At 39.6% G+C, this 13,243-nt stretch overlaps 1 protein-coding gene across 1 annotated transcript in view; it reads left to right on the top strand.

The window, feature by feature from the left end:
- Positions 1 to 13,243, top strand: part of LOC124554144 (glycine--tRNA ligase) — a 157,560-nt gene that overhangs the window by 31,244 nt on the left and 113,073 nt on the right. The window contains exons 4-5 of the mRNA XM_047128209.1: positions 5,367 to 5,532; positions 13,093 to 13,238. Coding sequence (XP_046984165.1) covers positions 5,367 to 5,532; positions 13,093 to 13,238 — 312 coding nt within the window. The remainder of the gene's footprint in view (positions 1 to 5,366; positions 5,533 to 13,092; positions 13,239 to 13,243) is intronic.

Raw genomic sequence — 13,243 nt, 5'->3', positions numbered from 1 at the left:
CCGCGACGAGTATGCAAACCCCCGACTTGTTGTTAAACGAAAGAATTCTGCTCGCATCCGAAACCGAAACTCGTCGGCACTAATTTCCGTGAAGGCTTTTATTGTGCCCCTGATTACGAGCGTGGTCTGAAGTTAATCTGTTAGGTACGTCTCATTTTGAACTAAACTCCAAACTTGAGCAAAAAACGAGAGTACGTACGTCAGAATCTACATTATTAATCTTCTGGTAGTTGTTATTCTGTGACATCACGGTTCATACAGAATATTCTTTGCCACTTCTGATCACGCTGCCAATCACTGCTTTAAGCCCTAAGCTCGTGTGGAATACCTGACAAAAATAACAAAACACACTAAATGGTTATTGCTTCTTATGAAATCTTCCCACAAAATAATTAAACTTTCGAACTCTGTACAATTTTCCCAGATGATCAAATGAACAGATCTTCTGCAAATAGACCTGGTTCATTTGTATTAAAAACCAGCACGTGATTTTTCCCTTCAGTCAATAAAAGATTCATTTATAAATTATTCAGTGCAGCAATCGGTCGTCCTTTTTCTTTGCAGGTTTTACTACGCAAATCCAGATTTTTGACTAGTGCCTAACCACTATCAGTGTTAAAAAATAAACCAATTGATGTATTCTGCACACGGCCTACCTTCTTTACACAGTAGTATTCAAAGAACTCTGACTGACACCCAAACAACAGGGAACTGATATGCATCGAAATCAGAAAACAGTGGTATGTAATCTAGTATATTAGCCACATAGGTGAGGCCAAGTGTTGTAACTTTTTATTGTATCATCTGACTATGTACTACTTGTATTTTTTTAGCATTGATAATGGCTGGGCACCAGCCGAAATCTGGATTTGCGTTATAAAACCTGCAAAAAAAGACAACTGATTGCTGCACTCTATAATTTATAAATCACATAACAGTCCCTGAGTGCACCCACTTTCCGAATGGAAGGTAACCTGATGAAATGATTTATTTCCAGAAACCCTGCCCACAAAACATTTGGGAAATATTGTACCCTCACGAGTCTCAGACATTTTGTACGTGATTAATCCCCCGACTTTGCCCTTTGTTGCGCCGGTAAGTGGCCGGTGCTGTCCCGTCGTCACCGGCCACTGACGTGAGGAGTTGCGCTCGCCTTTGTTCCTGCACGTGTAATTATTTTCGTGCCCCGTGCCACTTGCTTGCAGTGTTGCATGACCTTTGCGAAACTTCTGTAGACGCTATAGAATATTTTTTATATTGCAGCTCAGATATAGGGTCTTTCCCAGTGTAAATTGTAAAATACCACTAATACCTACTACTTGCCTCACGCGAGCAAAATAATTTAATACCGAGGTCAGCATTAGTACGTGTCGCTCGATAGAGAGCTGCCGTATCCAGAGCGACAGCGGTTCGTCATCGGATGATTCTCATTTGGGAGTAGGACCTTTGCAAAATTTATTCTGTTCACAATCAGCAGCAGCTTTTAATTTATGCAATTTAGTGGGACTACCACAATCTTCTGAATACACACTGTTCTCATCAAAATGAGGGAACTTTGAGGGAAGTTTGGAAGGTAGGAGACTAGGTACTGGCAGAAGTAAAACTGTGAGGAGGGGGCGTGAGTCGTGCTCGGGTAGCTCAGCTGGTAGAGCACTTGCCCATGATAAGCAAAGGTCCCGAGCTCGAGTCTCGGTCCGGCACACAGTTTTAATCTGCCAGGAAGTTTCAAAATTACATCATGTTTTCTGAGATAACTTTCTGGGGAAACTTTCCTCAAATTTTGAATTACAGTTTTTTAACAAATCTTTGGAGGATTAGCATGGTGAATATAGAATACAATTCTCCATTTTTTGTTTCTGGCCATTTGTGGACACACGATCGCTGTTTCAGTTTGTCAGCCTGTACCTTTACGAACTATTCAGCACGTTTGTTCCTCTTACTACTTATATCGGTCAGCGAGCTATCGTCGAAAAGAGTTAAAATATGAAGTGGATTGAGACAATCTCTGATGGAAATTTTTACATCTGGAGTTCCTGTGAAAGGGAACTGACTCTTGTCTAGACTGCAATTACCAGTTGACTATTTTGTAGAACCAGGACCGTTGTCAGCAGTGACGCCCCCTTCACCACTCGAGGTTCTTGTTACTGTCATTATATTTGTCACTGTCTCACCAGAACTAGAAACACTGCTGCTAAACTGTTCGTTATCACATCCATTTAATAATCTCTCTGTGTCCCCGTCACACAGAGACGAAGAAGATGCTTGCTTATAAGGAGAGATCCCCTTGTCAAAACCATCTGTGTGGTGATGTAGGTTAAGATCCCAGGTGTCACACCCTGCAGCCATTCACCCTCATGGACCCTCGTCTGTGACTAATCCGTGAAAAGAAAATTCAAAATTTTGCACGACCTTAAATAGCGTTAAAAAAGTAGTGATGTGTGGAATGGTTGTGTGGTGAGGTGGACAGAATAATATCTACACGTGCTGAAGGTTATGGGTTCAACTCTTGTCAGGTACTATGAATTCTTTTATTTTCACACCTTTAATAAAATTAATTTTATCATTTGTTTTATTTAATAAAGACGTTTAAAGGTAATTTTATATTTCTATTCATTTATTACCTCATTTTGATAATCATATCAACATGTTCATTTGCCCTCATTTTTCTCCCTATCTTTCTTTTTTCACTCAGAATTTTTGTGAATGTGAATTTAATTATATTTATCTGTTACAATATTTAAATATGTGAAAGTGGCAATCTAGCAATTAAAAAGCAAAAGACAAAATGAGCTATTTATATTGACTGTGCAATCGTTTCAAAAATGTATTTGTTGTTCCAAGATGTGCATTTTTTTAAAATGGTAATTGCCATACAACCATACTCTAAATACCTATTGCACCATAGACAAGCTGACACAGATTTATACGAAAGATAAAAGTAAATCAAAATTAATTTTTTAAAATTAATATTTTGTTATATTTTTTCTTGCCATATAAGAAACACAGTTATCTCATTTACCTGAATGTAAGATGACCCCCCCCCCCCCCTCCCTCTTTTTTGTTTTTAAAGAGGTTCCTTAAGAAAAAATTGTTATTAACATATTCTGACTAATCAAAATTACAGGCCGTTTTAGTGAAATTAAGTATGTGCCTGAAACATTAGCATTATACCTATTTTAAAATTAGGCCATTTGTTGATTGTCTACATTTTGATAATACAAGAAGAAATAAAGTTAAAAACAATTGGTTTATATTAACTTTTATCTTCCCTGCCATTTTTGCGTAATAAGCCTCCCATCTGTGATATTAATTATTAGCATTATCCTAATAGCAGTTGTCACAAATATTTCGCCATTTCCTCCGAGCACATTGCAATACCTGAGGTTGTCGTTAAGGTGGAACTTAAGAATCAGAATACACATTAGATATTGCTTCTATACTGACGTGAGAATGTTATAGTGTTTCTCGTTTCCAAAAACATTGTCTGCCTGCCACTCCCTCGTTGGCTGCTTAGAACAGGGATCTGACACACCCTCTTTCATTCCTGTCATACCTCACAATGAGTACTGAGAAATGTGGAAGTACGCCACTGGCCCCTATCTATACTTTTACCTTCTCCTGCAGAAATGTATACCACTGTAGCGTATCCACCCAGTTTTGAAGTGAGTTCAGAGAGATACAGGCAAAGTGTAGTTTAAATGTACTAAATGTTCATAAAAAGCCAAAGAATGCGGTATAGGTTCCCATGGCAGCAAGATGTAATTTGCTACCTGCTCACTACTTCCATCCCTACACTCTTCCTAGTCAGCCAAGAGGGTGTCACTGTTCCCCTTCCAACCCTTCTGTAATGTTTTTGAGCAAGTAAGGTGTGGGTCATATGTAACACTGCCAACTAATATATAAATAAAAGATTTCAATGATGATACAGTAAAATATTCAAACTTTCAATCATCCTGCGATCTAGTGGTGTCTGTTGGTACACTGTCCACAACTGGTCTTGATGCTGTAATTTATTGCTTTGGTAACAATTGATATGATTTATTTAGTTTTGTAGACATGTGATTTTGGATTAATTTTCTTTCCTGCTTCATCTGAATGTCACCATCTTGTACTAAAGATAATTAAAAGGTGGTAACATCTTTACCTGGTATTCTAATATGTGAGCAAGACTGAATTTCTCATTTGCAACCTTGTTAAATCATTACAGTATCTCATATTTGAATAAAATATTTACTTGTATTCAGAATCTAGTGCTACTTTTTTTTAAGGGAAGCGCCATAAATGATTGTATACGGTATCAGTACGTGTATGAGATTTTTTATTGCAAATCTGGTCAAATACAAGATGAGTTTCTAAAATGACAGCAAGCATTAAATTCTATGTACTCCCGAGTTTCACGAAGTTCATAGATTTTTAAGTGTAGCAGTAGATTGTCGGGGTGGTTAGTTTATAATTTCTCACATATCCCTTACACTACAGCAGTGTGAGTCAAAAGTCACGCGATTGTTCGAGCTAGGTCGATATTGTATAGAGCACTTCGGTGTATCGGGAAATCTTGAACTTGTTTGAGCACATTGTTTGGCCTGTGTACCCATCCTCCAAATTTTTCAGTATAAATCTGCATGTGACCTCAATCACCCAGTCTTCTTCGGTGAATGTAAAATAACCCCTATACCAATCTATTAACCGACGTAAAAGTGTTGACCTCGGCAGTAATAGTTTAATATGTGAATATAAGATGGCCCCACAGTTTTTGAATGATGAATTTGAGGAAGAACCTTGTCTTATAATCATACACTTCCAGAAGAAAAACTTAAACTTGATGTAGAATTCTAATTATCGTAAAGTACAATGTAGGTTAAATGCAGAGATTTATAAATCTTCACTAATGTCTAGATTCTATACTGTCCTAAGTTATTTATTAATTTTGATCAAACAAGGCCATAGATGGAGTAGATTCTATCAATGGATGCAGTGCTGGCATGGCAAGTAATGAGGCACTAATAAAGTACTTGTAAAAAATGATTAGTTTTTAGAATAAATTAACTGTAGGAATCTAAACAGAACTGTTTGTCAGTATGAAAAAAATCTCAAAAACTTTAATAAAACCCATAAAAACCCAATTTTGCCCACTTTTTTTTTAATGGAACATTTTTTTAAACACCTTGCGTACATCCACATTTAACTACCCTAAAGGGTACACTCCAAACACATACCTTCTGCACTTAGATTTATGCAGACTCTATCCATTCTGTCGAACTGCTCTGAAAGATAGTGAGAAGCTAGTAACACTGTGATATAAGTTGTGCTGTCCTCGACTGAGGTGATACTTGTCTAATAAGATTTATCGCTTTTCCCGCACGCAGAGCTTCGGGACACGTGGACCGGTTTGCAGACCTGATGGCGAAGGACGTGGTGAACGGCGAGTGCTTCCGGCTGGACCACCTGATAAAGGCCCACCTCGAGAAGCTGTGCGCCGACCGCAAGACGACACCGGAGGTGAAAGAGGAGTGCCGTGACATAATTGTCAAGGTAACGCAGCTAGCTCCTCGCATTAACGGACTGGCGGTGGCACAGCATCGGCAACAACTAGTGACAACTTTGGTGTACCCTCGTCAAGTTTTACCTGTGGGGTGATGCTGTGTCGATATTACATACTTCCGGAGGTAACGGAGAAGGGTAAATGCGTCAATTTGAGGTAAGCGGCCCGGTCCAGAAATGACTGTCGAAGCTTACGAGCAAAAATTGTTCTGGTTCGTTTGACAGTGGACCTGTTCTACTCCAAGCTCTTTACTTTCCATATTTTGAGAGCTGGTTCTATGGACCAAAACCATTAAAGGAGTGGCCACTTAACATGGGCTCTATATTGCAGTCCTCAAGAGCTGTGAGCCCCTGCTCATCTTTGCTTCTGTGAAACACATCTCTTCTACTGAACAAGAGCTCACACATCATAAGGCACATATTTTAGAGCCCGCAATGATATGCTTAATGTTAAATGCAGGGTGAATAGGGAGGAAAGCTCATGCTTTGAGGGGTGATAGTACTGGCAATTCTGAACAAAAAAACTCACACAGATATATCCTTTATTCCGAAAACTGAGGTAGAACACGTTTAATTTAAATTGCTATTTATTTTCTGTATTATTGAAGACATGGTCTTTTTTACAATGTACCAGTTTAATAAGTCACAGCTGCAAAATACTAACGCGAATTCTTTACTGACGAATGGAAAAACTGGTAGAAGCCGACCTCGGGGAAGATCAGTTTGCATTCCGTAGAAATATTGGAACAAGTGAGGCAATACTGACCTTATGACTTATCTTAGAAGAAAGAGTAAGGAAAGGCAAACCTACGTTTCTAGCATTAGAGAAAGCTTTTGACAATGTTGACTGGAATACTCTCTTTCAAATTCTAAAGGTGGCAGGGGCAAGATACAGGGAGCGAAAGCCTATTTACAATTTGTACAGAAACCAGACGGCATATATAAGAGTCAAGGGACATGAAAGGGAAGCAGTGGTTGGGAAGGGAGTGAGACAGGGTTGTAGCCTCTCCCTGATGTTGTTCAATTTGGATATTGAGCAAGCAGTAAAGGAAACAAAAGAAAAATTCGGAGTAGGTATTAAAATCCGTGGAGAAGAAATAAAAACGTTGAGGTTCGCCAATGACATTGTAATTGTCACAGGCAGTAAAGGACTTGTAAGAGCAGTTGAACGGAATGGACAGTGTCTTGAAAGGAGGATATAAGATGAACACCAAAAAAAGCAAAACGAGGATAATGGAATGTAGTCGAATTAAGTTGGATGATGCTGAGGGAATTAGATTAGGGAATGAGACACTTGAAGTAGTAAAGGAGTTTTGCCATTTGGGGAGCAAAATAACTGACGATGGTCAAAGTAGAGAGGATATAAAATGTAGACTGGCAATGGCAAGGAAAGCGTTTCTGAAGAAGAGAAATTTGTTAACATCGAGTATAGATTTAAGTGTCAGCAAGTTGTTTCTGAAAGTATTTGTATGGAGTGTGGCCATGTACGGAAGTGAAACATGGACGATAAATAGTTTAGACAAGAAGAGAAGAAAAGCTTTCGAAATGTGGTGCAACAGAAGAATGCTGAAGATTAGATGGGTAGATCACATAACTAATGAGGAGGTATTGAATAGAATTGGGGAGAAGAGAAGTTTGTGGCACAACTTGACAAGAAGAAGGGATCGGTTGGTAGGGCACATTCTGAGGTATAAGGGGATTACAAATTTAGCATTGGAGGGCAGCGTGGAGGGTAAAAATCATAGAGGGAGACCGAGAGATGAATACACTAAGCAGATTCAGAGGGATGTAGGTTGCAGTAGGTACTGGGAGATGAAGAAGCTTGCACAGGATAGAGTAGCATGGAGAGCTCCATCAAACCAGTCTCAGGACTGAAGACCACAACAAGAACAACAACAACAACAACCAAGTAGTATAGAGGAATTAGACACGAACAATTTGAGCAGGACGCTTGTGGTCTGTCGAGTTGTGTAACTGCCTCAAATTGGCCTACAAAAACTAACTGAGCTTCAGCTTGTGCCCGTTGTGTGAGATTGTCAGTCCTCTTTTGCTCTCTTTGCACAGACTATCAGCCCTAGAGAAAAAAAATCAATAGCACCATTTTTTTTTTTTTTTTTTTTTTTGTAGGAAATTTAATACACTTTAATTTTGCACTGTGGCAGGTTTTCGATGGTGGCAACAGTTTTAAGTTATTTGAGAAAAACCTACAAAAGTGACATTAAAGGTGCTCTATCTCGGAAACCATTTGGAATAGGGCATACGTTTGTGCGAAGTCTTTTGTTCCGAATCGTTGATGCTGTCAGCCCCTCCTGACTCGACCTGCATTTGACATTAAACACGCAAGGTGAATCCCCTAAAACTTCTACCACAAATCGAAGGCGATATTGATGTGCATATTGTTAGCCATTCGTCAGATTGTAATAATACTTAGTTGGTGCATTCTTTGTGAAAACTTACACTTTTTGAATAGAGTAGTGCCTGTTGACATCAACAGACTAAAAGTAGGGTAAATTAGGATGTTAATGGTGTTTCTGTGAGGATTATAGTGTGAACCATTTACAAGATATCTTATTTTGAAAAGTTTCCACACCAACATTTGTTCGTGTCATTGAACTTGCGTAGTTACAAGGTACGATGCTGTCGTGTTTGCTTACCGTGTGCCTGTGTGTTTCTCGAGTGCATTGCTATTTGCCAGTCAGTTAGTATGTGACAGTCTGAGCAGTAGTAGACGATGGGGATTATCGGTGCAGATAAAGCCCACTTGTTCGTGGAGTATGGAGAGTGCGGGGAAAAGCGCAGTTTATTCTCGTATGGTGTATCCAGCGAGATATCCCTGTAGATGTTAACCTCCTCGGCAATTGTTTAACATCCTCTTTGACCGGTTACATTATACTGTGACGTCCATTGTTTTTGTAGTATTGTAAGGTGCCAAGTATACCATTTGTATATGTATACGTGTATGTCGTCATTGTCGTCTCTTCTTTCCCTCATCGGTATCAGAGCATGAGAAATGTTTACGTTCGTGTTTTCCTATTTGTTGTCGACAACTACAACGGCCCCAGTATCACCTGATTCCTGAATAGCTAGCTTAATATAGGATAAAGATAGTGGGTTTCGATGCAGCGTTGTTTAAGTGTGTTTTTATTCTTCACTTAACCTTTGAGAGTTTAAGAACCTGCTACTCGTAATCAGGCCCAAAACTCGACTTGTAATGAGAGCACTTACGATCAGTCTGTCACAACGTTAATAATACGTAGAAAATATCACTGTTCGTGAAGTAACAAAATATACGAATAAACTTCTTTGTATTTTTCCTATTTATTTAATCAAATGCTTTCAAATATTTATTTCACACCCACAAATCATCCACACCTCGATGTAGAGTGTAAACGTGTGCATAAAAAATAGTATACCGTTTCTGCTGATAACCACGTATGAGCTTTTGGGTTGTTAGGCTTTTGGGTTGCTAGGCTACTTCGATCAACAAGATTTATATTGGATTTTGAAAATGATCTCTCTATCCAAACTTACGTCCTTCCAAGTGGCTTCTCAGATATTCTACCCTTTCATGATAATTAAGAATTCGCGTAAATTGTATTTTCGTGAATTTAAAGCAAACCATCGGCTGTGCGAAAGCAGTCTTGATACCGCGACACACTCACGACGCTTACCAGCCTGTCACCAAAGTGTCCTGCATACATCTACAACCAATTTCAAGGTCATAATTAGCCCTACACGATTGTGTGCAATTGAACTTCATCAATCAATTATTTCTGGAATCATAATCACTGATCCTGACACTGACCGTCCATAAACGCACAATTAACACACTCTCTTTTTTTTCCGCTAAGAGTAAACAAATGATGTCACGTCATCTACGTAGTTATTAAAATATTATTCCAAATGATCTAAAACATTTATCGTCATTATATTTTAACACTAATAAAAGATTTATTATCGGAAAGTAACACACAACAGATCGCAAATCGCACGCAGGGAAACAATTGTGAGAACTATGTACATGGGCATAGCTGTGCATAGCATTGGGACTTAATCGTGCAAAAATATATAAAGAAATCCCCCAAGTTTCAATTTCTCCATACCAACTGCCAGATACAAATAAGATATTCAAGAACTCCTAGATCAATCCCGACCTGTAATGTTATACGGCCCTGTAATGTTATAATGTGAAAGTGGTAGACAGTGTAACAGAAGAAAATGTGACGACAGAAGAGGGGAAATTAATGTGCTTACTGTTGTTGCAGTAGATTTGCACATTAGATCCAGCACATTCACACAAGGAGTGGCGTGAGGCAGGCGAGGGTTCTGTGCATTCTCTGTCAACATCAGTTTCGTCCCTATCACATTTCTCTCCATTGAGAGCTGCAGGGAAACAATTGTGAGAACTAGGTACATGGGCACTAAGACAGAAGAATCCAGACGTATAGTGTATCTCGTTTAGTGACGAAGCCACAGTTACTGATCGTGACCAGGTAAACTGCCGAAACGTGCGCTAGTGATGTGTCGACGGTCGCCATCGGCTCTGTCAGGTCGAATGTCGGCGCCCACGGAATGTAAACGTACGGTGTGGGATAGTGCACCGTCAGCTCTTAGGCCCATTCTCCACAGAGGGGACACCGAAGGCTCACGAGCGTCGCAGCCTCCTGGCGTGCCGTCTTCCACAGGTTCCGGAAGACGTTCCTCGGCAGACTAGGAGGAACCTGCGGCTGTCTGGCCCGTAGTGCACGAAGTAGTACAGCGTGCCTTCACAAATTGTTCCCAAATCGGATTGGACGCAGATGACCTGTAACTCGGCCAGTCTGTTCCCTGGATTTGGTGCCTGTAGACCTTTTTCTGTGGGGAAAGCTAAAAGGTGCTATCTACGAGGACATACCGACTACACCTGACGGTACGAAATGTTGTATTACTAGTGACCGCTCAGACATCTCTGCTGAAATGCTAGCACGTGAACAGCACTCTTTCCGTACCGGACTGGAAGATTGTATTGCTGGTGCTGACGGTCATTTTGAACACGACCTGTGACGGTCTGTTGTCTAGCTACTGGTCAGAATCCACAAAAGTATTGTATTCACCTGTGTTGTTCTTTTGTGTGTGCTAAAACAACTCACGCTGGAATCCTGGGACAGACACCGGTGATGTTCTGATTTGTCCTACTTTTAACACATTAACATCAGTAGGCATTGTTCTGCTTAAGAGAATGTATATTTGCACAAAAAATACACTTTCTAAGTATTATTACAATCTGTCAATTGCCTAACAGTACGAGCCCCCGAGTACCGATGCGTATTGTGAAAACCTCACACGAAAAGCCGTTTCCATTTCCACAGTGTTTGTGGCAAAAGTTTTAGGTGATCCACCTCGTATATGAGAGAAAAAGTTTGAAATTATGTGTAAAGTTTGTAAGAAGTCAGAAAGTGCTCTCATATCTGGGTAATTCGCACACCGTGAGCTACACTGCCTCGAGGTGTATACACAGATTGTAACATTAATACTTGTCTTAATGTGCTAGGCCTTTAAAATAAGATTATACCTCTTAATGGTCAATAATTATACGAAAGACTGAAAATTAAATTTCTGTTGCCGTCGATAGGCAGTGCGAGACCGCATGTGAAAACCTCCACGTTCCGTGTGGGGCAACTCGTTCTTTGGCGTCCGGCTTTGGAGGTTTTTAGGAGACGAGAAGAAAGAGAGATAAACAGACGGCATGACAAGTAACTGTCGAATGGGCTCGTGTAAAAAGTTACTTTCTGTCTCGCTTTTGCACGAGCTACATATGTAGGAGGGTGTACCTGAAAGAAACTGGACTTTTTTTGCTTATTTATTCATATTTTAAGCACAAATCTTTAATCCCCTTCGAAGTCTCTTCTTCTCTGCGTTCTGAATTTTTTCCTGCCTGTGAGAAGAGATGGTTGCTAATAGGAACTTTTATGAATTGTGAATCACATGCAGTATTCTCTTCACCATAACAATAATAATAATACAAATATAAACATTTTGCCATGTATTCTTTCGTGTTTGCTGCTATCTCATTTAAATCCTGTCTGCCTAATAAACTACGAAATTAGAGTGAGACAACAGCAAACGGGGAAGAATATACATATGTCACGTTTATTTCGTATTATTCTTATGCTGAATAGTGATACAGTCAGAAATGAAGGACAGCAATTGATTAGATTTTTAAATCTAAGATGACTCTAATTTCTGTGCAGAATGTAATGTACCTAAGAGGCATCTGCAAAGATTTTCAAACGGAGAAGAATTTTCGCTAAACACTCGTTCAGAACATCTTCTATCATACGTACTCTATTTTTTGGTTCTTGTTGATCAATATCAAAGAAAGCAGCAGTGTAAGTAACAACAAATAACAGTATCTTGCCATTGTTTCGCTAATGAGACGATTCCTCTCTCTCTCTCTCTCTCTCTCTCTCTCTCTCTCTCTCTCTCTCTCTCTCTCTCTCTCTTTAGCAGCGGTAGCGCGCACAAAAGCCAGCCATGCCGCAAGTGGCTACAGGTCGTAAACTCTCATTATCAGAATGCGACAAACAATGCATGACACAGTACAGTAATGGATTTTCAGCTTTGAGTGACGTAAACACCTATAACAAAGAGAACAGCACTTATCAGATCAAAGAAAAATAAGCAATCAATTCAAACCAGACGAAGCACGCGAAAAAGGAAGGGTACCCGTATAAATATGGACAGAGCGCGTGACGCATAGCAATGGCTACCTGGTAGGCTCCAGTTCAGACCACGGTCTGAATTGTAGAGGAACATACTGAGAGGTGTTTCATGACTGGTAGGATATCACCAATGCCCCGCTAAAAACATTGGAATAAATATGCTCTTTTGACATCATCCTTTAAGGTCAATTGAGACCAGAGTTCTTGCCTATTTCTTTTGTACTTTGTTGTGTAAATATTACTGTGAATTGTATATTTATAACCGTATGATAAATAATAATAATAATAATAATAATAATAATAATAATAATAATAATATTTTACGAAGATGTGAAGGACTTAAGACATTTAGCTACTTGGGGGTATTGATTTGCATTAATGGCGAAAGTTGAAAATTTGTGCCGGTCCGAAATTCGAACCTGTTTGCTGCTTACTAGGCACACTGAGCCGTCCAGACACAGTGATTGTCACAACTGCTCAGAATTCCCTAGCACACTTCCCATCAGATCCAGATTGTCAGCTTACCCACATTCGTAATGGCTGCAGGATCAGAATGGTATCTATTATTTTGGACATGCTTGACAGAAAACACACACACACGCACACACACACACACACACACACACACACACACACACACACACACACACACACGTCTTCCATTGTTTTTGAAATGAACATCAATTAAATTGTCTAGAAGGAGGTGCGCAACAGATTATTATTATGTCAAGTTTAATGTTTTCTTAAAACTGTGTTAGTCTAACTCCCAAGGATTTATATATGTGTGTTGATATGATTTCAGTTGTGATGCCTCATTTTCAGTAAGTCTCCTCATTTTTACTTCTTGCAGCTCGATGGCATGAAAAAAGATGAAATGGCAGCCGTCCTGAAAAAATTCTCAATCAAATCGCCACTGACTGGGAACGAACTGACTGAGCCGATAGAATTCAACCTGATGTTTGGCACGCAGATAGGACCCTCGGGTCTTGTAAAGGGGTAAG

The sequence above is a fragment of the Schistocerca americana genome, chromosome 11 (assembly GCF_021461395.2).
Source record: "Schistocerca americana isolate TAMUIC-IGC-003095 chromosome 11, iqSchAmer2.1, whole genome shotgun sequence".
Classification (NCBI taxonomy): Eukaryota; Metazoa; Arthropoda; class Insecta; order Orthoptera; family Acrididae; genus Schistocerca; species Schistocerca americana.
This window is presented reverse-complemented; position numbering and strand designations above follow the sequence as displayed.